This window comes from Chrysochloris asiatica, unplaced genomic scaffold (genome assembly GCF_000296735.1).
Source record: "Chrysochloris asiatica unplaced genomic scaffold, ChrAsi1.0 scaffold00061, whole genome shotgun sequence".
NCBI classification, from domain to species: Eukaryota; Metazoa; Chordata; class Mammalia; order Afrosoricida; family Chrysochloridae; genus Chrysochloris; species Chrysochloris asiatica.
This window is the reverse complement of record NW_006408579.1, coordinates 16067026-16092770: the sequence shown is the minus strand read 5'-3', so window position 1 is coordinate 16092770 and position 25745 is coordinate 16067026. Positions and strand designations below refer to the sequence as shown.

The 25745-nt window shown below is 38.5% G+C and overlaps 2 protein-coding genes across 3 annotated transcripts in view; one reads left to right on the top strand and one right to left on the bottom strand.

Annotated features, from left to right (window-relative positions):
* The window catches only part of CD96 (CD96 molecule), a 166181-nt gene that overhangs the window by 69672 nt on the left and 70764 nt on the right, over positions 1 to 25745 (top strand). For both annotated transcript variants that reach the window (XM_006864191.1, XM_006864190.1), the window contains 2 exons: positions 4657 to 4712; positions 25335 to 25425. In XM_006864191.1, coding sequence (XP_006864253.1) covers positions 4657 to 4712; positions 25335 to 25425 — 147 coding nt within the window. The remainder of the gene's footprint in view (positions 1 to 4656; positions 4713 to 25334; positions 25426 to 25745) is intronic.
* On the bottom strand, positions 15257 to 15907 carry ZBED2 (zinc finger, BED-type containing 2). The gene has a single exon (XM_006864189.1). The coding sequence runs from the start codon at positions 15905 to 15907 to the stop codon at positions 15257 to 15259; it is 651 nt and encodes a 216-aa protein (XP_006864251.1).

The following is a 25745-nucleotide window of genomic DNA, read 5'->3' as shown; positions in this document are numbered from 1 at the left end:
GGACCAAAGAAAATTATACAGAGGTAGCCAACCAGTGAGTTCGCAAAAACAATGAACCCGGGACGTCAGGAGGTCACTTCCTTTGGCCCTCAGGGTCCATGGCTCGCTATCCTGAGGAGGGCCTCAGAATTGGATTTTCGTCCATGTCACAGGACCACTGATCAACCCAGGGTCTGCGTATGCTGACGCCAGCATTCTACCACCAGGCAATAAAACAAGTGTCAAATATCTGTCCGTGTCTATAAAATGTAAAAGTATATTTTATTTCTAGGCTTTTATATGTATAAAAAACTTTTCTCTTCCTTTTTCTCCTCTACCTCCTTTCCTCCACATTCCCCATTAAGGGAACTTCTTGTTCTTGTTCACTGAACTTAGCATTTGTCAAAAAATTACACCAATAGAATCCAACAACAGATCAAAACAATAATGGCTGAATGGTTAATAGTTGTGTGCCGTGAAGTCAGTTCTGACTCATACTGATGCTGTATAGGGTTTCCAAAGCTGTAAATCTTTACAAGAACAGAAAGCCTCACATTTCTCCCACAGAATGGGTAGTAGTTTTGAACTGCTGACCTTGATGTTAGCATCTCAACTTGTAATCACTACACTACCAAATAATTGTTGTTGTTGTTTTTGTTGTTAGATGCCATTGAGTCAGTACTGACTCATAGCTACCTATGCACAACAGAACGAAACACTGCCCAATCCTGGGTCAACCTCACAATTGTTACCACACTTGAACTCATTGATGCTGGCACTTTGCCAATTCATCTCTCTGGGGGTCTTCCTCTTTTTTTTCTGAACCTCCACCTTACCAAACATGATATCCTTTTCCAGTGACTGGTCCCTCCTGACAATATGTCTGTAGTATGAGAGACAAAGTTTGGCCATCCTGGCCGCCAAGCAGAACTCTGACTGCACTTCTTCCAACACAGATCTGTTTGTTCTTTTGGCAGCCCATGATACTTTCAATATTCTCCAATGCCATAACTTAAAAGCATCAATTCTTCTGTGATCTTCTTTATTCCCTGTCCAGCTTTCGTATGCATAGGAGGTTATTGAAAATACCATGGCTTGGGTCAGGTACACCTTAGTCCTCAAGCTGATATCTTCACTCTTCAACACTTTAAGAGGGTCTTGTGCAGCAAATTTGCATAATGCAACATATCATTTGATTTCTTGACTGCTGCTTCCATGAGTGTTGATAGTTGATCCAAGTAGAATGACAACTTCAATCTTTTCTCCATTGATAAGAATGTTGTTTATTGGTCCAGTGATGAGGATTTTTGTTTTATTTATATTGAGATGCAATCCATACTGAAGGCTTTGCTCTTTGATCTTCATCAGTAAATGTTTTAAGTCATCTTCACTTTCAACAAACAAGCTTGTATAATGTGCATACCGCAGCTTGTTAATGAGTCTTCCTCCAATCCTGATGCCATGTTTTTCTTCATAAAACCCAGCTTCTTAGATTATTTGTTCATTATACAAGTTGAATAAGTTTGGTGAAAGACTACAACCCTGTCGCACACCATTCTTTATTTTAAACCATTCAGTGTTCCTATGGTCTGTTCGAACAACTACCTCTTGGTCTATGTACAGATTCCGCATGAACACAATTAAGTGTTCCAGAATACTCATACTTCTCAATGTTGTCCATAGCTTGGCATGATTCACACAATCAAAAGCCTTTGAGTAGTCAATCAAACACAGGTAAACATCATTCTGGTATTTTCTGCTTTCAGCCAAGATCTGTCGGACATCAGCAATGATATCCCTCATTCCACAGCCTCTTCTGAATCTGGCTTGAACCTCTGGAAGTTCTCTGTCAATGTATGCTTGCAGCCATTTCTGTATTACCTTTAATAAAACTTTACTCGCATGAGATATCAAAGAGATTGTCTGATGATTTCTGTACTCTGTTGGGTCACCTCTCTTTGGAATGGGCACAAAAACCAGATCTCTTCCAGTCAGTTGGCCAGATAGTTGTTTTCCAAATTTCTTGGCAGAGATGAATGAGTGCCTCCTGTGCCGCCTCACTTTCTTGAAAGATTTCAATTTTTATTCCATCAGTTCTTGGTGCCTTGTTCTTTACCAATTCCTTCAGTGCACCTTGGACTTCCTCACTAAGTATCATTGGCTCTTGATCATATGCTACCTCTTGAAACAGTTGAACATTAACCATTTCCTTTTGGTACAGTGACTCTGTGGATTCCTTCCATCTTCTCTTGATGCTTTTTGTATCATTCAATAATTTTCCCAGAGAATCTTTCAATAGCAAAAATGGAGTCATGCATTTTTTTCTTCAGTTCCCCCAGCTTAAGAAATGCTGAACGTGTTCTTGCTTTTTGGTTTTCTGATTCCAGATTTTTGCACATTTTATTATAATATTTGGCTGTATCTTCCCGAGCTGAACTTTGAAATTTTCTGTTCAGCTTTTGGACCTCCTCATTTCTTCCATTTGCTTTAGCATCTCTATGCTTGAGAGCAAGTTTCAGAGTATCTGCTGACATCCATTTTGACCTTTTCCTTCTTTCTTGTCTACTTAATGACTTTTTGCTCTCTTCACATATGATGTTCTTGATGTCATCCCACAACTCTTCTGGTCTTTGGTCTTTAGTGTTTAATGTATCAAATCTGTTCTTCAGATGATCTCTAAATTCACTGTAGTATACACAATAGCAAAAAGATGGAGGCAACCTAGACGCCCATCAGCAGAGGAATGTTGAACAAACGTTAGTACATATACACATAATGGAATATTATGCAGCATTGAAGAACAGCTACAAATTTGCAAAACACCACACAACATGGAAGAAACTGGAGTGAAATTGGTTGTTTGCAAAGGGACAGATATTGTATGAGACCACTACTATAAAAATTCAGGAAAAGTTTTTCATTCTATAATAAACTTTCTATGATGGTTACCAGGATTGTGAAGGAAGGGAGAATTACATCTAGATACCTGCTAACTTGAGTGATGGGAAAGGCAGTTAAAAAATAAAAGAAAGGTAAAAAGAAGGAAGAGGGGATAAAAAAGAAATTGCTTTTTTTTTACTTTTTCATGTACTGGAAATAAAACCATAAATTTATTTTTTCACAAATAAGAACTTATAAATTATTTTTGTTTGAAACATGAAGGTCAGTTTACTTCTGTGTTGCTATGACATGTTTAATACAGAACAATCTGATCTCTTATTCCACCTTAATACATTTATTTTCTTAAATAAATGTTACCCAGCCATCTTTCCTACAGTACTCTCTACTTCTCATCTAGAGTCAATAACTCACAGCAATGGCCATGGCCACCTAGAACTCAGATGTGTACCACACTCGTAGTTCTGAGGTATGTTAGTTAAGTTGTTGTTACTATTGTTAACTATCATCGAGTTAGTTCCTACTCATAGAGACCCTGTATAGGGTTTCTGAGGAGAGGCTGGTGGGCTTGAACCACTGACCTTTTGGTTCAAACTGACCTGGCAGTCCAGCTCACTAACTAACCCACAGCACCATAACAGTTGAAAATTGAGGATCAGAAATGTTCAGGGCACAATTCTTCCAGTCAGGACAGTGTTTCCTCAGCCATGACCATAGGCAGGCCATCTTGGCATGGCCTTTGCTCTATTCTGGCAATATTACAAAGCTCTTTCAGGGCTGCTGCCCATAGGACACATCACTCCACCATAATGAAGGCACTTGACTCAAGCACCATGGGTTAGCAAATGTAGCTCCCCAATTAAGTGCCTAGGAGCACCCCACTCTATAAGCAAGATTCCTGACCAAACTCCCTCAACCCTATGCTCTGTGTCTGGGAAGCCCACTGCTCTGTCTCTTTGTTCTACACTGCTGCTCCTCTGCTGTCACAGATTTCTGTCCCTGGTTCAAGGAGTTTCAGTACACAGGAATTTCTGGATCCAAAGAACACTCCACTCCTGACTTTCCTTGTTCTTAGTAAAATCTGCCTCCCTGCTTCTCAGATGGCTCCTTTTATACGCATGCTGTCATTCACGTTTTTATAATCACTATGAACTCTGTTTATAGTCATTCACAATTGAACCATACCATCCTGTCAGTATCTTCTCCCACCTTCTCTTATTTAGAACTATTATTTAGTAAAGAGTCATTTGGTAGAGTTACAACATCTTAGGCTAGAAGAGACATATTAAATAATTCACTACACCACTACACCAAGTATCTGTTAGATGTTGCCTCTTTCAGAAGCCTCCTGTCATCCCCAAGATTGGGCTTGAGATTATTTTACAGACTTTATTCATATCTTACATGTCTTCATTCATGGTTCTTAGTGTATTATAATTTCAAATTTATGTATCTGTCAGTTCGAAACTACCAGCTGTTCCATGGGAGAAAGATGAGGCTTTCTGCTCCCGTAAAGATTTACAGCCTCGGAAACCTTGTGCAGGGTTGCTATGAGTCGGAACAGACTCCATGGCACATAACAACAACAACAACAATCTTCCATGAAAGCGTAAATTTATTAAGGACAATGAATATGTTTTGTGCAACTTTGCTGCTCAGTGTCTATCATACAGTTGGAGCTTAATAAATATTTGATGAATGAGAATGTCTCACAGAACCTACTAGTGTTCATATTGGATGGTGTTCAGTGCCACTAATAATGTTTTATTTGCCTTTAAGCTAAGCCAGAAATCCCGGTGATTGCGGAAAATAACTCCATGGATGGCTTGGGAAAGGTGAGTCACATTAAAGCCTTTGACAATCAATAGTATTATATAACAGGGTGTGCTGGATTGCCTAGTTGTCAGGAATGTTTTCTCAAAGGACCTTATTCCTTGGTCCTTTGCCAGTTAGTTACTGACAGGGAAGAAGAGATTCTAGAATCCTTATTTTAGGACTAGGAACCTTAGAACATGTGAGCTATGATCTGCAGTCCATAAATATCCTAGTAAAATTATCCCAGTTGTTTAAATTTCTCCTTAATAAAAACTGAGGTGGGTAGTGTAAGAAAAGTAGGACAGAAAGCAGTGTGAATCCTGGTATAAAGGCTTATTTTGGGGGGTCAGTGATTTTTAAATTTATTCTAATCAATTTCCTGTTTCAGTTTTCCCCTTGTTTTAATTTTGAACTGACAAGAGGAAATTTGCTCTCCTGCATACTTTCAGAACCTTGAGACTTTCTTTAGCAGATAGGAGGAAGAAAGGGCTGGGGGGAAAAGAAAGTTAAGATCCCTTGACTTCAGCTTCTGCTGGGTAATTTCAGCCTCTCATTAGGAGCCCCAGTGGTATAGTATCTAAGCCTTTGACAATCAATAGTATTATATAACAGGGTGTGCTGGATTGCCTAGTTGTCAGAAATGTTTTCTCAAAGGACCTTATTCCTTGGTCCTTTGCCAGTTAGTCACTGATGGGGAAGAAGAGATTCTAGAATCCAAACAGGAATCCTTATTTTAGGACTAGGAACTCTTAGAACATGTGAACTATGATCCTCAGTCCATGCTGGCCAAAAGGTCAGTAGTTTGAATCCACTACACATTCCGCAAGAGAAAGATGTTGACAGTTTCTCTCCACAAAGATTTATGACCTTGAAACCCTATGGAGCAGATCTACTATGTCCTATAAGGTTGCTGTGAACTGGAGTTGATTTAGTGATTTAGGTTTTCTTTTTGTTTGTTTTTTGAGGATGTTGTTTTGTTTTGTTTTGGTATAGTCATTGGAGTTCCTGGGTGGTGTGAATGGTTAAATACACTAGTAGCTAACAGATTGGTGGCTCAGAATGACACACCGGCACCTAACTAACCCTTAGTTAGCAGCTGTACTCTACATACATGGAGTCCTGTTGTGGCACTGTAAAATAAGCACTGTACGGCTAATCACAAGGTCAGTGGTTCAAACCCACCAATCACACCTCAGAAACACTGTACAGGGTCACTATGAGTAGGAATTGACTTGATGATACTTAAAAACAACAGCAACTCTGCACAGATGGGGTCACCCATGAGTCAGAACCTACTTACTCCATGACAGCTAATAAGTCATTGAGTATAGTCCTTGGATGGTGCAAGTGGTTAATGGGTTTGACTGCTAAAAGGCTGATAGTTGAAGTGTACCCAGAAGCACCTGAGAAGAACGGGCTGGCAATCTACTTCCAAAAGTTCACAGCCATTAAAAAGTGAGCGTAGTTCTACTTTAAAATGTACATGGGGTCACCAAGATGGCAACTGATAACTCAGTGGGTTTTGGAATCAGATTGTCTGTATCATTTCCCAGAAGTGCTGGCTCTGACTTTGATTGCTTTAATCAGTGCTCTTGTAATCTTATGATTTTACCCAAGTTTTTAAAAATAAATATCTACATTTTTTCAAAAAACTCCTGTGACATGGGGTAAAAAAAAAAAATTATCCAAATACTCCAGAAGAAACTCAGCCCGAAGAGCATTAAGTAACATGGTTTCTGGCCCATAGAATAGCAGTCATTTAATTTGACAGCTGCCTGCAAAACACAGCAAAGACTCTGTGGGATGTGGGATGGTTGTGAATTAGTGTATATGTGCATAAATACTTGTGTCTTTTGTTAACTGTATGTTAGTTTCTTTGATACTTGCTACTGAAGTTCTGAGTACATGGCAAAAGATTTTAAATATTTTATTGTCACAATTAATTTTCAAGTGCATTGTTGCTAAGTGATGTTGAGTCGATTCTGACTCCTACAGAGTTTCTCAGGAGCAGATAGTGCTGTTGAATCACCGATCACGTCGTTTGCAATGAAGCCAGGGCTGATCCTACAGCACCACACCAGGAGTTCTCACGTGCGTTGGTGGTGGTAGTGGTTGTGTGTCACCAAGTCAGTTCTGATTCATAGCAACCCCATATAGGGTTTCTGGGAATGCTTCCTCTGATGGAGCAGCTGGTGGATTCAAAATGTTGACCTTGAGGTTAACAGCCCAACTCTTAACCCACTACACAACCAGGGTTCCTTCCTCAGATGCACTAGTAGGCTATAGTTCAATAGTTTAAAAATAATTTCATAATATATACATACCTCCAGGTGTATGTATGTATATATATTTTTTCTTTCTTTCTTTTTTGTAAGGATTACTTTAAGGTTTTTGATGCCAAAATTTATAGGTAATATGGACTTAATCCAGATATAGAAATATAAGATTCAATCCAGGAATCCTAGTATTTTTTTAAAAGTCTGTTTCATGTGCCATCAAACACCATCCCTATACAAATGCTGGCCTAGGTGCTAATAGGGAATCAGAGAACTTTTCCTCCCCTCCTGCAGGTTTAGTGAATAATATCTGGTAGTGTAGTGGTTACAAATCGGGCTACTAACCTCAAGGTCGGCAGTTCGGAACTACCAGCTGTTCTGCAGAAGAAAGATGAGGCTTTCTGCTCCCGTAAAGATTTACAGCCTCAGAAACCCGGTGCAGGGTCACTGTGAGTCAGAACTGACTCCACAGTACTTAACAACAACAACAACCTCACATAACTAGCTATAGGACATAGCTTGTCCAGAATTTTTTTTTAATGAATTTGCCAAACATTTGTAATTCCTCACTCTAATATACTTTCTGCTGTTATTGTTATTGTTGTTGCTATTGGGTTGGTTCCTACTCATAGTGACTCTGCATAGGATTTCTGAGGAGCAGCTACTGGGTTTGAAGCACCTACCTTGCAGGTGGCTGTCCAGTTCATATCCACAGCACCACACCAAGACTCCTTTTCAGTAACTTATTAATTCTTTTTTTTTTTTTTTCTTTTTGAACATTTTGTTGAGCTTTAGGGAAGTTTTCTATAGAGCAAATCAGTTTCCCATTTAGCAAATCATAGACAGTTTTTGTGTGTGTGACATTAGTTGCAATCCACTGTATATATCAGCACTTGTCTTACTTTCTCCTTAGTCCCTTGTTTCCATTTGCCCAACTTTCCTGTCCCTTCCTGCCTTCTGAACTTTGGGGGAAAATGCTGCGCTTTTGTTCTTTGGTTTATTATTCTGAGGAGCATATTCTTCATGAGTGTTATTGGTTACTTTATATGTCTGTTTATTATTTGACTGAAAGGTGATTTCTTTCAGTATTTTTTACCAACTCCATAATTCAAATGCATAGATTCAACCTTAATATCCGTATGAGACAATTGAAAATACCATTGGGTCAGGTGCATTGTAGTTCTCAAAGTGACATATTTGTTCTTGGACCCTTTAAAAAGGTCTTTTGCTACAGATTTGCCTAATGTAATATGTTGTTTGATGTCTTGGCTGCTGCTTTCATGAGTGTTGATTGTGAAGCCAAGCAAAATGAAATCTTTGGATCCCATGTTTTCTTCATTTATCATGATGCGATTTATTGGTCCAGTTGTAAGGATTTCGTTTTCTTTATATTGAGGTATAGTCCATACTGAAGTCCTTATTCTTTGATATTCATCAGTAAGTATTTTAAGTACTGTTTGCTTCCAACATGCAAGATCGTATCATCTGCACATGACAGGTGGTTAATGAGTCCTCCTCCAATCCTGATGCAATGTTCTTCTTCATATAACTCAGATTCTCAGATAATTTGCTAAGCAAAAAGATTGAATAAGTATGGTGAAAAGATACAACCCTGATACCCAACTTCCTGGATTTTAAATCATTCAGTTTTTCTTTGTTCTGTTTGAACAGCTGCCTGTCGGTCTATGCACAGGCTCCTCATGGGCATAATTATGTATTCTAGAATCCCCATTCTTCTCAGTGTTATCCATAGTTTGTTATGGTCTACACAGTCGAATGTCTTTGCTTAATTAATAAAACACAAGTGTACCTCTTTCTGGTATTCTCTTTTTTCAGCCAAGATCTCTAGTTCCCTATCCTCGTCTAAATCTGGCTTGAATTTCTGGCAGCTGTTTCTATATTGCTGCAATAAACAGCAAAATTTTACTTGTATATGCTAGTAATAATATTATTCAATGATTTCCCCCATTCCAGTGGTACACGATTGTTTTGAATAGGCAAAAATATGGATGTCTTCCAATCAGTTGTCCAAGTTAACTATCATCAAAATCTCTTGGCATAGATGAGTGAGAACCTCCAGTGCTGCATCAGTTTGTTGAAAGATTTCAATTTGTATTCCATCAATTCCTAGAGCTTGGTTTTTCACCAATGCCTTCAAAGCAGCTTAGACTTCTTCCTTCATTGTCATTGGTTCTTGATCATATGCTGCCTCTTAAAATAGCTGAATATTGGCTGACTCTTTTTGGTTCCATGACTCTATATATTCTTTCCATCTTCTTTTGATGGTTTTGGCATAATTCAGTATTTGCCCATACAATCCCTCAATATTGCTAGCCAAGACTTGAATTTTTCCTTTAGTTCTTTCAACTTGAAGAATGCTGAGCATGTTCTTCCCTTTTGGTTTTCTGACTCCAGGTCTTTGCACATTTCAGTATGTAATACTTTACTTTGTCTTCTTGAGCTGCCCTTTGAAATTTTCTGTTCAGCTCTTTCACTTCCTCATTTCTTCCATTTGCTTTAGCTTTGCTCCTCTCAAGATCAAGTTTTAGTTTCTCTTATGATATCCATTTTAAGAAGCTCTGGTAGTGTAGTGGTTACAAATTGGGGTGTTAACCTCAAGATCCGCAGTTTGAAACTACCTGCTGCTATGCAAGAGAAACATGAGGCTTTTTGCTCCTGTAAAGATTTATAGCCTTGGAAACCCTGTACAGGGTTGCTATGAGCTGGAACCGACTCCATGGCACACAACAACCACCATGATATACATTTTGGTCTTGTCTTTCTTTCCTGTATTTTTTATGCTCTTTTGCTTTTTTCATGTATGGTGTTCTTGATTTCATCCCCAAACCCCTCTGGTCTTCAGTGTTTAATGCATCAAATCTGTTCTTGAGATGGTCTCTATTTTCAGGTGGGATATACTTAAGATCATATTTTGGGTCGCATGAACTTGTTTTTATTTTCTTAAGCTATAGTCTGAAATTTCATATGAGCAACTGATGGTCTATTCCACAGTTGGTCCAGGACTAGTTTTGGCTGATGGTATTAAGCTTCACATCTTCTGTTCTCAAAGATTTAGTCAATTTTATTCCTGTATATTCCACCTGATGAAATGCATGTGGAGAGTGGCTTTCTATGTTGTTTTAAATATATATCTGTAATAAATAAGTCATTAGTCTTTCAAAATTCTGTCATGTGATCTCCAGTATTATTTCTATCACCAATCCATATTTTCCAACTATCGATTCTTTCTTTTTGCTTCCAACTTGGCAAATTCCAATCACGCATAGTTATCAATGCATCTTAATTGCATGTGTTATCAATTCCAAACTGAAGAAGTTGGTAGCTTTAAATTTTGTCATCATTGGCTTTAGTTTTTTGTGTGTATATTTGAATAATCGTGGTATTAACAGGTTTCTTTGTAGGAGTTTATGAACATTGTTCTATCACAAACAGCATTTTCTTTCAAGATGGATCTTGAAATGCTCTTTTTGATTTGATTTCAAATCAGAAATTTGACATTTCTGGCATAGTAAGCGATATAATTATCTCATTCAAAATGGCCAGTATCTGTCCATATCAGCTCACACTAATGCATTGTCTTTATGCATTCCATTTTATTTATAATGACTTCTAATTTTCCTTGACTCATATTTCATATATTTCACAATTTGATTATTGATGGATGTTTGTAACTGTTTCTTCTCATTTTGAGTTGTGCCCATCATCAGATGAAGGTTCTAAAAGCTTTGCTCCATCCATATCATTAATATTAACTCTACTTTTAGGAGGCAGCTCTTCCTCAATCATACTTTGAGTAACTTCCAACCTGAGGGGCTCATTTTCTGGCACTATATCAGACAGTGTTCTGCTGCCATGGATAAGATTTTGGCTAACCCTTCAGAAGTGATTCAGCCTCTCCTTCTTCCTTGTCTCTCTTAGTCTGGAAGTTCTACTAAAACCTGTCTAAAATGGGTGACCCTGATGGTATTTAAAATACTGGTGATACAGCTTCCAGCATCACAACACACAAACTACCACAATATGACAAACTAGAAAACAAATGTTTTTTTTGGACTAGTGGCTTATAAGTCTTCAAAACCCTTTCACATGGTTTTATCATATGATACTCCCAACAATCTTCTGGAATAGAGGGGGCATGTATCATGTTACAGATGAGAAATTAGGACCTTGAGAGGCTAAACAATTAATAATTCAAGTCTAATAAAGGACAAAGCTAGGAAAATAAAGCATATTACTATATCCAAGTAGGAAGTATAGTGAAAGAAAATTGTGTTAGACAGACCTAGCATCAAATTCTAATTTGACCACTTATTAGGTACATATTTTGATTAAGTATTTTGATGAGCCTCAGCTAACTAATTTCTAAAACTGAGTTAATAAAAATTATTTAAAGGGTTTTTTTAAAAAGTTACATACAGTAACAGATTATATGGATCATAATCAAACTCTCAAGAATAGTTCTCCCCAACCCACTCTTTATCATCCATCCATTCTCACTTATTCCTTTTTCTACCTCTGCATGTCCATTCATAAATCCACCATGTGATTGATTCTAGGAGACAGTGTAGGATAATGGAATAAAAAACAGAGATTATGGAATCTTGACAGCTGCAGTTTGAATTTTCCATTACTCAATAACTGTGGTCTTGGGACCTCAGTGCCTAGCTTCCTCCTAAGCAAAGAAAAGACTAAACGGCTATTTAAAGGTCCAATGAGAGTTAGTATGAAACATGCCTACCATCAGGTATATGCTAATTGTGCTGTAAATGACAATTTCCTTCCTGCTCTCTTCTTCATTAATTAATTCAACATTCATATCTTCAGTGATTACCATGTACTACATATTCACTATACTAGTAGCCCTTAATTTCAGAACATACTAGGGACTTGGCCAGTTGAAAATGTGTCTTCCATTATTACTAAAGTTACAAAAATTTTGTTTTGGTTTTTCTATAACAGAAAAGACCCAAAATTAGTCTAACAATGATGTTTCTTGGGTTTAGACATGCCATAGATGTCAATGAGAGTCTTATCTGTGGTTGTCACACTTTTGTGTGTCTATGAAAGCAAGACATCCCCAGGGCTCTGCTGTAGCTGTAAGCCTCGTTTCCACAGTTAATATGGGAGGGAAAACTTTAGACTAAGCCTCGGGTCTCCTCTGTGTGCAGAGTTTTGTAACACAGCAAAACATGCTTGGGCCAAAGGGCCCCTCAGCTCACAGCCACACTCTGATAATGTGGCAAGAGAAGACACAAGGGAAATTGCATGGAAAATCCAGCTTAGTCAACAGTTTGTTCCTTCCACAGCCACATGTCTCCTTTTTCATGTCTATGCTTTATCCTTTAGCCACATTATTTCTATGAGCCCTGTTCTTGTCACCCCGTACTTTTTTTATAGTTGATAAAATTTAGAGGGGAGGAAATATCTAAAGAAATCTAACATGAAACAGGAGACAAAAGCAGTTGAGGTTAAAGTTTCTAAAAGGGAAAGAGCCTTAAAAAAATGAGGAGCATGTAGATCAGACACTAATATGAAAATCACATTTAGTATGCATTCAGAATTTAGCAGGATAAATGCAGTAGCTATTTTGGCAGAATTTGAAATTTTATGTTTATTTGGTTTGTTTTGTTTTACAATGCCTGAAACCTTTGTGGAGTCCCTCATTTTATTGATCCATATTCCAAATGTATTGATTTTTCATTTCAACTTTTATGAAATATTGCACGTTTCAGGGATTTGTTTGCTAGCATCTCTTGTGGCACCTTAAGACTCCGATTCAAGTCCAAATTCCTGCCACATGACTCCCAGTAACCTTGTTGCTTGTATTGGTAAGCAGGTGGGCTTTCACCAAAGATTGAGAGGTACCACATTTCTGTGGGGAAAGCCACAGGGAAGTGAAACCTTTAATATAAAGAAGACTTCTGAAAAACATGTGATTAAAAGACTGCAGTTTAGCCTAAGTTTTTCACACAAGTCAGAGTTTGCCCTCTTTTTGGTTCTGCAGTCAACAGGGAAGACAGATCTGGCTGTTAGACCTGTTAGATGACTTTAAGGAAACATACCAGTGAGCTGCATAGACAAGGACTGAGGGAAGCATGATGGAGTTAATACACCAGTATCTTGTTTGCATTGGAGAAGGTTGTTAGCTGCCATCTAGTTAGCCCTGACTCATGACAACCCCATGAACCATGTGATCTATAGGACTTTCCTTGGCTGATTTTGGGAAGATTGCCAGGTCTTTCTTCCTTGTTCTTCTTAGTCCCTAGGCTCTGCTGAAACCTGTTCAGCATCATAACAACACACAAGTCTCCACTGATAGACAGTGGTGGTTGTACCTGAGGTGCATTGACTGGGAAATGAACCCTGCTCTCCTTCATGGAAAATGAGCATTCTACTGCTGAACTACCACTGGCTTCCTGGGGAGATTGGTAACCTATAAAGTATTTGAGATTGTGAAATACTGTCCTTATCTCCCTTCTCCATCCTCACTCCAAACCCAGTTCAAAAAAAAGAATAGTTTCTGAAGGGCTCATCCAGAACAAGTCAGTTCCATCCTAAAAAAAAGGCTAAAGCTGTTTTCAGCTTGGTTTTGATCTGTTCCTGAGTTAACATTTTAAGCATAGCCTCAGCAGACCAGGAAATTGTTTCTCTCCCTATGGACTGTTAGACTTCATTTTTTCAAAGCATTGCTGGATGTTTAAAGATGAACAGCTTGAAAAAGGAAAGCAGAGAATAATAGGCTGTCATGCAGTTAGCATTTCAGAGGTAGGGGCAAAATCCAAAGTGTATTGCTCAAAAGAATGGCTGATCTATAGGCACAAAACAAAAGCAATTTTGCTCATTAAAATTGACCTCAAAATCTTAGAACGTACCCTCTGCCCTTCACTATACCAAACACTCAAGGGCTTTTGTTTCATGAGTTATTTTCCTAGGATGCTGTATTGCTTCTCCTATCTTCGTATTTCTTCTTTATGGGTTTTTTTTTTTTTTTTTTTTGCTTTTCTTCCTCTTTTCTTTATTTATCCTTATTTATCCCACCTTTCTGTCATTTTTTTTTCTTCTGAATTTCTCTCTCCTCAACCCTAATAACTCTTTTTTCTTTAACAAACCCCTGGGTGGTATAAACAGCTAAGCACTTGATTGCTGAAAGGTTGGTGGGTCCAACACACCCAGAAGTGCCTTGGAAAACAAAGCCTGCTGATCTGCTTTCAGAAGGTCACAACTGGGAGAAGCCTATGTAGCACAGTTGTACTCAGACCCACATGGGGTTGCCATGAGTAGGACCTCACAACAAGGCAACTGGTTACTGATTAATATGAAATTAGATTGTTTTTTGAAATATTTGTGAATACATTTTTATATTCTCTGATCTTGTTTTCCAAAACTCATGTGATTTGAAAAGTCTTTAATTCTGTCTGTACTAGTTGTTGTTGTTAAGTGCCATCAAGTTGGCTTCGACTCATAGTGACCCTGTGCATGGCTTCTGAGGAGAGATGGTAAGCCTGAACCACCAACCCTATAGTTCAAACACACCTTATGGTCAAGTGCTTATCTTACAGTGCCTACATCAGGACTGCCAAGTCTGTACTAATTGCACATTAATTATTAAGTGTTTGTTTAAAAAGGCTCACATAACTCAGACAGATTATACTGATGAAACAGTTTAATGTAAGCAGAGGATACAACACTGAAACAATAGCGGAGAGATGTGCATTAGAGCGATGTCAAGAGCTCAGTTACAGCTTTATTTGTCCTTTCACTCCTGGGTCTTACAGAACAAGCTTTGTCACCAGGTTTTAAATCACCACAAGTATGCATGCCAACATCGTGGACCCAGGAAATCTAGGCTCTTTTCACTGTGAGGTCCTTCATAGTGAGCTGGAAACATAAGCATATTCCAACTATCTGACAAGTCTCAAGCACTGAAACCTTTAGTTCCACCAAAACCAATGATAGCAAATCCAGTTATCATCGTTAAACAATGCTAACAGACTGGGAGATTCTTCCCTAAAAAAACCTTACAGATCCAAGGTGGCAAAACAGTACTTATCTCTGGTTAATACATTTTTGAAGTTGAGATCAAGGCTCAGTATAGCTCAGGAACCCTGAAGAGAAGTATGTGGTCACTTTAGACCCACTGAAGTTAATCCACTCTTTCCCTCAGAAACAAAATCTCTAATCTAACTTTGAAATGGAACTAAAATGGTTCTTTGCTAGGAGTCCAAAGTCAGTGTTTCCAAAGTAGATGCTCCTCCCCGAAGGCTGATTTAAACAAAATGGAAAGGATGAGCTGTGGCAGGCAGGTCTTTCTCCCTCTGGCAGGCCTCCTTCTCTGCCCTCACTTTCCACTTCATCTCCAGAATGGCCCTTTCCACTTCCTCCACTGCTCGCTCTCTTCTTTCTACAGCCTTCTCCCGCCATTCCACTGCCTTCTCCCTCCTAACTACTTCTCTTTCCCTTTGGCTGGCCCATAAAGCTAGGGCCCCCACCTGCTCCAGGAGCCTGGCCCAGTCACCCTCAATGCCCAATGGGAGCTGGGACCCTTGAGGTCTTGGGTCTTGGCGCTGCCCTGTCTGACCATGGCCACTTTTCTCCAACTCCTCTTTGTGCATGCTTTTCAGATGTTTCCACAAGGCTGTGGTGCCCACATTAACTCCAGGGCCACGACTCACCTGTCGGCCACAAAGACGGCAGGTGGCATATTGGTTGGGGTGGTGCCCAGCTCGTGCAGGAGCCAGGTGGAAATATTCCCATGCCTCAGAGAAGCGGGTTCCCCTATTGTGGGGCACTGGGGTGGACATGGCACTTGCCAGTGGACCAACCAATTCTCCTGTCTCACTGGTCTCCTCCTCCTTCATCTCTAAATCCCCTTTTGCCTTCACCCTAATTCCTTCATCTTCCTCCTCTTCCCGTCTCATCCTGCCTTCTCTTCTACAACTTTCCTTGTGAGGATACTTAGACCTGAGCCAACAGCCTTAGTTGAACCAGAAGACTGAATGTGTAATTGGGAAGGGACTCTGGTAATTCTTAGGGATTTACAATAATGTTCAAAGTGTGGTTACCCCTGTGGTATAGGGTTTCCTTCTTTCTGCTTCCTTGGAGAGTAAAACCACAGAACCAAGAAAATGGCCTATGAAGTCCTCAGGTACCTTCTCTCCATACCACAGATACTTACTGATCCCTCTTTGCTCAGGCAAAGAAACAAAATAAGTGAGTTCCTATAGCAAAAACTTTCCCTGCCCAACAATTACAAAGCTCTTCGGTGAAAATGCTGTCTGCATCAACCAACACCGTGGGTGTTTTAAATCTTGAAAGTTTTAGGTTTTCTTTTGACTCTTCTCTTGTTTTTTTTTTCTGTTTCTTTACTCTTTGTAGTACCTATAAAGTATGTTTTCACCTTTGCAGTCAGGAAGAACAAGATTTAAGAGCTAACCTTCACCAGGCCTGTATAAGAGTTTCCGAGGAGCAATCCTGTATAGGGTTTCTGGAGAGCAGCTGGTGAGCTTGGACCACCAACCTCGTGGTTCAAACCAACCTCACAGTCCAGTGAATTAATCCACAGTGCCACACCAGGTCTCCTTTGGAGTAGGTAAAAGCAAGCAGGGACAAATGCTGATGTAAGAGAGACTTTTACCTCCTCACACCATTGCAAAAAGCAGTGCTACAAAGCCCATCAGGGTTGGATAATAAAGTCCCAAAAGTGAGTTCAGTCTGTCTCCACACTGGTTCCTGGAAGTCTGGGAGTCTAAGAAATCCAAACAGCAGGCTTAGTTGTCTTCAACAGGAGTTGTTGGAATGGGTGGAAGAGAAAAAGATGGAGTGTCCTGAGATGAAATCCAACTCAACAGACCTGGTGCCTGGTCATCTGGCAAGCAGTTCACAGTACTCCACCTTCCCTGGCACCATCATCTGCAGAGCCAACAGCCAATAAAACATTATTTTATTTCAAGGATAAATCACCAAGTGAAAAATTATATAGCATTTTAAAGACTATATAATTCTGTGCATGGGGTCACTATGAGTCGATTCCGACTCGATGGCACCTGACAACAGCAACATTTTAAAGACAGCCTGACTTCTCTCTCCCTTTCAATTTTTTTAAGGGGGAATAGGGGGAAAGGGGTGTGGGGGAGAGCTATTTCTTAAGTGAGTGAAAGATTTATTCATCAAACTCTGCAACCCAGAACAGTTAGGAAATTCCCTCCCCTCCCCAAGTGGGTACTTACAAAGGCAGGCTCTGGACTTGCTCCTTGTCTCTCCAGTGCGGAGTGAGAATACCCCTGCACTCTGGATCACTATTAACTGAGCCCTGCCTAGGGGAGGGCACCTCTAGTTCCTGCTTCCTCCTACTTCTGCTGAAACCCTGTTTCCCAGTGGGTGTGTCCCCTGCCTGTCAGGTTTCTCTGTAACACTTACATCCAAATTCACATTGTCTCCACCCACCCCATCCCCCACTAATAGAAAAAAGACATTTCCAGCAAGCACCTACAAGTCTCAGTTTTGTTTCCCTATGACTAGATCATCTGGTCTCTCAAGCAAAGAGTGAGATATAGGGGGATGGGGAAGAGGGTGAAATATGGCACAGAAACCACATGTTTCAAGGACACTGGTGGTTTTTAATAGTTTGTCAAATTGTCAGATCATGAATCTTGATTTGAGGTTTTGAAACTATGGTTACTGTAAATAGAACCAACAGAAAGGTCAAAGGAACTTAAAGAAAAGGGAAGATTAAGTGAATGAAAACTCTTGTTAAAACAAAAAAAAAATCTTACTAAACCAATGACAGAAATTGATTGACATGTATTTAGTAGACATTGGCCAATCGGGTAACATTTGGACTAGAAAATTAAAAATGTTCCTAAAATTAAAGATTAATGCTTACAGACATTGTCATGGAAACAGGGGCTAGAACAGTATTTACATAATAACAGTTTACCCTGAAGTACAGCTTCTCATCTGACCTTGGAGTTTCTATTTCTCAAAACTAAATGCACAAGACCAAGCCTCAGGAGCTAAGCCAGATCCGTCAGTGAGCCTCAGACTTTGGGAACAGAAAAATGTGTATGCAACACACTACCAGCACTCCAATGGCCAGCAACAACACTGCCAGCATAGCACAAGCCAGGAAGCTGGTAGAGCAGCTGAAGATGGAAGCCAACATTGATAGGATAAATGTATCCAAGGCACCTATAGACTTGATGGCCTATTACGACAAAGCACATGCCAAGGAGATCCCCTCCTGACCCCAGTTCTGGCTTCAGAAAACCCATTCAAGGAGAAGAAGTTCTTCTGTGCCATCCTTTAAATCTTCATGAGGAGCCCACAGAACCTCAGGGCTCCTGAGACACTGATGTAGTTTTTAGCAAAGTGGGTGCCTTTCTAGTCCACAATATTTAAAGCAAGGGATGAGAACTGTCCTGAAAGTTCCAGTCTCCTTCACATGTTTAAAGAACCAACCCCTTTACAAGAATGAAAAGGACCCTCATCAAGAGCTAAGAGATTTGATATCTTTAGAACTGCCTAGAGGAGGAGAATATGTAAAGATAAAATTGGAGTCACTTTCTTTCTGCTATCCCTCTAAAACCTAATGTTTCTGCTTCATAGTTTAAAAAATGAAAATTAAAACAGACAGCTGTACTGAGCTAAGATATATATGACCTTCTTGGAATGACTATTGTCTTTAGAATAGCCTTTGATATGCTGACTTGTCCATTGATGACATTAATGTAGTCTTTGTGCCTTTCTTTCATTTCTGTCTTCCTACCTCCCTCATTCGAGTAGCACAGAGAGAAGGCTCTTGTCTGTAAAACTGAGCTCCAAGGGTACCTAAGATGTTTAGGGAGATGGTTCCCATGGTGTCTCCTCATGGTAGTAAAAAGAAGCCAGTCGTCTCTGTTCTCTTATCACTATTCCTAACATTTGTACATAATAGCTTTGATTCTGCAAGTAAAAGTAAATCATGTGTTGTGACTGGTGCTTTCATATATTTGCGACAATTTTTGAATAATACTGCACGAAAATGTTCCTCTGTTACATTCAGTCAGAAGTTTTATTGTTTTACTATAAAGCTAGGAAAAGAAAAGAGAAAGAAGTTGGGAGAGAAAACTTAGTATTTGGAAAATTGCACCTTAGCCATGCCTAAAATATCTCCTAGTCAACAGGGCCATAAATGCCTCTTTAAAATAGTTTCCAGAATCCAAAGCATTTTGGTTTTATCTTGGATCCAGGGCAGCATATGTACCACCAAGCACTTAAAGGTTCATCAACAATCAGTTGGGAGCTATTTTGCAACAGATTGCATAAATCCTGTTTTTCTTTTCCAGAGTCAGGAAATTCTACATTGAAAGAACACTCTCTGTTCTTAGCAGAAATACACTGACCCTCCTTTGTTGAAGTGGCAGGAGAAATAAGCCCACAGGCTCATTCTAGAACTCTGGTTTTTGGCCCAACAGGAAAGGATCCCAGGTCCAGTGAGCCCACTATTTGTGTGGCAGGGGTAGCCCCATTGCTGACTCCACTGGGGAGGGCATTTTTATTGTTCATTCACCATATTTTTCAATGAAACCTTTTTTTGCTTTTGTTTTTGTTCTATACCTTGGTTGTGTTTTTTGATCTTTGTTTACAATTTCCTTACATCTAGCTCTCTGTCTGTCCAAGATCTGGTATTGAGTGGTTTCTCATTACAACTGCATCCTCCATCATACTGGGAAGCCCTGTAAGCCTTTGTCCTTTGTTTCTGTGCCATTCCTAATCCAAAGAGGCCTCAGGTACATCTTCTCATCTGTTTTGAAATCCCAAATGAATTTTGTATTCTACTCTCTCTCTTTCCCTTCCATTCTCTTCCTCCTGATTAAAAAAAAGAAAACGGAGGAAAAGAGAAGACAAAAATATGCCAAAGACAGATTTTGAAACAAACTTATTAAATATTTTCCTTAGCTCCTTTTATGGATACACTAAAAGCATAAAACATCCAATTAAATCATGTTTGGGTGGGAGGAAGGAGATACAGAAACATTTGTGGACAGTGTGGATACACTTTTATAACAAGATACTTCTGCCCAGACCTTGGTATTTTGTTACAGTCTGTGGTCTACTGATAAAAATTTATTTGGGGGTGGGGGAGAGAACCAAGAGTGTATGTCTTAAAGTACAATATTGCACAATTAGTTCATTTGTACTACAGAATCAGCTAAAATCTTATATTGTTTAAATGAGCCCATACATGACTATGTGGCCACAAAAAAAAAAAAAAAAAATTGTGAATAAAGTATGGTTTGGCAGCAATTAAGTCTCCTTTATAAAAACCAGATGATTTTCAAAATCCATGCCATTTCGTTATCTCAGAAGGATTCTTTTTCCTATATAAATCTAGATCTTTGGAACAATTAAAATGGAATTAAAATTTTCCAAAAGGATCATAACTCAAATCTGATCATTTAAAGTTAGGGAGTTCCAACTGCAGGTAACTTTTTATAAAGGGCAGAAAATACATAGACCATTTGAAATTAAATTTTAAAAATAGATTGGCTTATTCATAACTTCATGTCTGCTAACATAAAATTATAGTACCACTCTTTATATGAATTTTATCTTATTGATATTTTTAATCATAAAAGGGAAAATGTTTTTTGATTACTTATATCTCTAAAGAGATTGGTTTCTTTAAAAATTCAGCAATCATTTTCACTAGCATAATTTTATCTTAAGGGGTTGTTAGTGTTATGTGCCGTGGAGTTGGTTCTGACTCATAGCGACCCTGTACAGGGTTTCTGAGGCTACAGGAGCAGAAAGCCTCTTCTTTCTCCCCCAGAACAGCTGGTAGTTTCGAACTGCTGACCTTAAGGTTGGCAGCCCGATTTGTAACCACTACGCTACCAGAGCTCCTTAGGAAAATGCAGCTTAATTATTCAAGGCCCTAATTTCTGTATTTAATGTATGGCTGACTTATAATGAAAATCTGCCCTAGAATTAATTAATAAACAGTTATCAATAACCTAAAAAAAAAAAAAACTAAATCTACACAGGTAATTCTTCAAAAAAGAGCCCAATGTCCAAGGCAAAATGGGTTTTCCTGAACTACTAGCGAGGCTATTGTTTGACTCAAAAGTGACTTTTTAGAAACTAATTTTTCTCTAGGCTCAAGGTTCAAAAGATTTCAAGGCAGTGATTTGGGTGGGTCACCCCAACTGCATGGACACCAGAAATCTGAATTATAGAGTAAAAACTTATAAAAACTGAGAAGTTACATTTCAAATGGAAAAGAGAAAAAATATATATATCAAAAAGTGGGTAAAGAGGAGAATAAAAAGGAAAAAATCCAAATAGACATCAAGTGTTAGCAGACAAATAGAGAAACTTAAAAAAAAGATTTTTCTTTCTAGACTAAAAAACTAAATATGTTCAGAATAATTCTTTGAAAAGCCCTTTGATAAAGTTTCCATGTAATCATCAGCAAGCTAAATATGAGTCAACCTACAAATGATCACCATTTTAACAATTTTATTTGTGGAAATCTTGAATTTGATTAGTTTTTCAGACACATCAGTGCCATCATGCTCTGAGCCTCCAATTGCTTTCTCCTGTTATTAGGGCAGCATTCCCAACTTACACCTGTGCTTCAAGGCGCTCTGCTGCAGGTGGTTTCAGGTTTCATCCTGCTGCAGGAATTCCCCATGACTTCCCAAAACTGAACACCTGTATGTAGAATCCCAAGGTCATTTTTTCTTTGTCTTCCAACCATGACTCTTTAAGTAATTCCTGGATTTCTACCTTCTCTGTACCCCTACAGAACTGTCCAAATGTTTCTTTGACACTTACTGTATATTTCCTGGTACTTTTTCCCACTAATTTCATACTTATTTGGAATAATTTTAGAGAAATTATTTAGCTTGTCTCTCAGATGCAACAGATGCACAATGGGAGTACAAATGATTTTGACTTCTCTGCAGAGGACCGCGTGCATGTGCAAGTGTGTGTGTGCACATATACTCTTGTGTGTACTGACTTCTTCATATTCTTTTCAGACTGAATGAGTCTTCTTTCTTACTCAATTGGGTCAAATGTAAGTTCCCACTTGTAAAGACAGCGTCCTTTGCTCAGGAAAATCAGATACTCTTGACATCTCATAAGATCTTTGATCTCAAGTTAATTAAGTTTAGTCTGTGGCTTTTTAATTTTAGACAGACTGGGAGGAGTTTAGGACAAGAGCCATATTTATAAACCAAATATTTAAACACAGAGTCTGCCGCTGGTATGGAATATTTGAAATATGAATCATTGTAAAATATCTGAATTTAGCAGCTCACTTTCAAATTGACTTCTCAACTTTTTAGTAGTTGATAAGATATTCCTTCATTGAACCAATCATACTCATGAAACCCCACATATTCCTGATAGTGTCAGAACATCATGAGATAGGCATAGAGGAAATTAATCACAAAATGGTTAGACACTGGCTTTAACACAAACCTTTACAACTTTTCTTTTTTTTAACATTACTTCTTCTATATCTCTTACCTCACTTCATAGACCACTTCATAGAGATAAATGTTAATCTTCTGCATTGTATTGGATTAGATGAACTGACTTTGCTTTCCTTTATAAGAATGCTTTTTATGGGACTTGGGGCTTTGGGGGTCTTTTTCCCCAGAGCAAAGAGAGGCACTGTTTCATGGGTCTCCATCCCATCATTTAAATGTGTTGATTAAGTGAGAGTACTGGGAGATACAACAGTTAGTCCCCTTTGAAAGTTTCCTTGTCTCCTTGGAATTTTGATGGTGATATCCTGAAGGACATTAATCTGCACCTCAGTATGATTTTACCAGAAAAGTGTTACGTAGTACCTTGGCAGTGTTTTTTTCTCAGCTCTGTAGATCCAGACTCTGAGAGTAATAAGAATCTGGGAAGATTGACACACCCAAGTTTCATAAACTGGTTAACTAATATATTCATCAATTTGGGGAAATTGGCATACCCAATCTCTCTACAGGTTAACTTATATATTCATCAACTGTGAAGAATATTTGGGAACTAAGGATGAAAATATGCTGGCCATATATAAAATATAAAAATCTTTTGATGGGAAATAAGTAAGTAATTATAAATGAGATTATAATTTCTTAGGAGATCAGATAAAATAAAGGGAATAAAATAGTCTTACTGGGTATTTGTAACAGGATGCTAAAGAAATTACTATTTCCCAAAGAAGAAAACTTTTTAAACATAAGGAACATTAAATCTAAGCTCTCTACTTTTGTAATTGCCTGTTATTCCATCTCTTTCTTATTTTAATACAATATAATATGTTTTAGCAACAATACTGGAATGGATTCAGCAAACATAGTTTCCAGTTGTGCTATTAGGTACCTTCCACTCCTTTCAACTACTCTGTCTTGATTTCCCCAGTCATCAAACCATAATAAACGATTAGCCTTACCTATACCATAAGATTATTAAGAAGATAAAATAAAAAAGTTTTAATTAGGAAAATTCTGTAGAAGTTGTATTAAATAATGTCTATATGAAAAGACTTTTTATTTTGTTTTGTTTTGTTTTACTTGCTTGGTGGTTGTCACTGCAAATACATTGGTGAATGGAAACAGGATGTCGGTATCTTTTAGCTTTTGTTTTAATAGAATGTTTTTCTCTGGCCGCAGCCTATTATAATACTTTCCTTCTACCCTTTGGTTTCTATTGGTGGTTGTTGTTAAGTGCTGTCAAGTTGACTTCTAATCCATAGTGACACTGCATAGGGTTTCAGAGGAGTTTCTAATGAATTTAAATTGCCAACTTTACAGTTCAAACCAACTTTACAGTCCAGTGTATTAAACCACAGCACCACACCAGGACTCCTGGTTTCCATTTAGTACTATTTTATTCTGCCTGTGCAGTGTTGTGGTATCCTTTTTTCTAAGATTCAGAATCCAGATTTGTAATATCAGTATTGTTCTAGAGTCTTCTTAACTTAACATAGGATTCCAGCCATAAATCTCTATAAGAGACAAACAACGTAAAATCAACATCCTCTCTTAAAGAAACCCTACCTTGTATGAGGGGGTGCTTCCAAAGGTTTGTAGAAAAAGGAAGTAAAATATAATGGAAATTTTCCATGGAGGGTAAGTCAAAAAGTATTGCTACTAGAGTTCTAAGGAGCTCTGGTACTGTTGTGGTTATGAGTTGGGCTACTAACCTCAAGGTCAGCAGTTCAAAACTACCAGCTGTTCTGCGAAAGAAAGATGAGGCTTTCTGCTCCTGTAAAGATATATAGCCTCAGAATCCCTATGCAGGGTCCCTATGAGTCAGAACCCACTCCAAGGCACACTACCATCACCACCACCATCACTAGGGTTCTAGTTCATATGTGCACAAGTTTATTCCACACAAAATGTGTTTAAACATGTCTCTGTGATGAGCAGATGGCTGCAGAAAAGTTCTGTTGGGAGTACACTTGTCTTTGTCTTGCTAGGGTGCCTTCAAATAAGAGGATGGGAATCAACAGTGTAGTGCAAAGATCAACTAGCTCAAAGAACTTTTTATTGGTCACAAGATAAAAGCAAATGAAATGATTTTATGGAAGGAATCATAATTGGAGATGAGTTTAGGATTTACTAAGATGATCCAAAGAGCAAGGTCTAGACAAAACAGTGGCTTCCAAGGAGATCTGCTGAGCCAGTTAATTTCAAAGCAAAGAGGTCAGCTCAGAAGTTTATGACAACTTTTTTGGGGATCCTAAAAGGGTAATCTTGTTAGATTTTCTCAAGGGACACAGTTCAATCATGGGGCTCATTATGAAGAAGTTTTCTCTCAAAGCTGAAAGCTGCATTGGTGAGAAAACAGCCAGGAAAGTTGTGCCAAGTAATGTTTTCCCATCACGATAGTACACCTGCTCTTTCTTCAAGGGTAACAAGGACTGTCCTATGAGATTTAAAAACTTTACCCCACCCACCCTATTGCCCAGATTTCCCCCTTTCAGGCTTCTTATTGCTCCATTAAGTCAAAGAACATTTAAAAGGAACATGAATTGAGCTCCTCAGTATGCCAAAACTGCCATTGAACATGGTATAAATCAAAGAGCACAGACTTCTTTGGGAAAGAGTTGGAGAGACAGAAACACTGCCTTCAGAGGTTTATAGACTTAGATGCTGGATGTGCCGAGAAACAATAGCTTCACATTTTAATATTTTTGTTTAATAAAAGTTCTGTGCTGTGTAGCAATACTTTTTGACTTACCCTTGTATATCCAGTTAAGCATCATTTTGTGACCACCTCATGTGAATATATAAATATAAAGAGTAAATTTCTTCTGAATTTGCAAAAAAACAACTCTTTGTATTTTCCTTTCCCCAGAGAACATTTACCTGTTCAGTGAAGAATGTATTTCCCACAGCAAATCTCACATGGTTTCTAGATGGAGAATCTCTTCAAGGTGAAAAAGAAGGTAAGGAAAAAAGAAAGCAAGAAAACAAAGCAGAAGTTGTCATTGCCCAAGTTGATCTTGGCGTTTAGGAATAATTCTTGTTCCAAGAAAAACAATAGCTTACCTGCCAAATGTCATTCTCTGATACCACATTTGGCTCCAAATGCAACCGGAGGTAGCATTTCCCAGAGTGAAAGAAATACAGTTGACTCTGTCAAACCACATGTAAACACTGATCTCTTTCTTAATTTAGCAAAAGCAGATCTCATATGAATGCAAGCAGTTTAATTCAATATACATTTATTAATAATTGCATTTAGTTCATTAATACCATTGTCTTA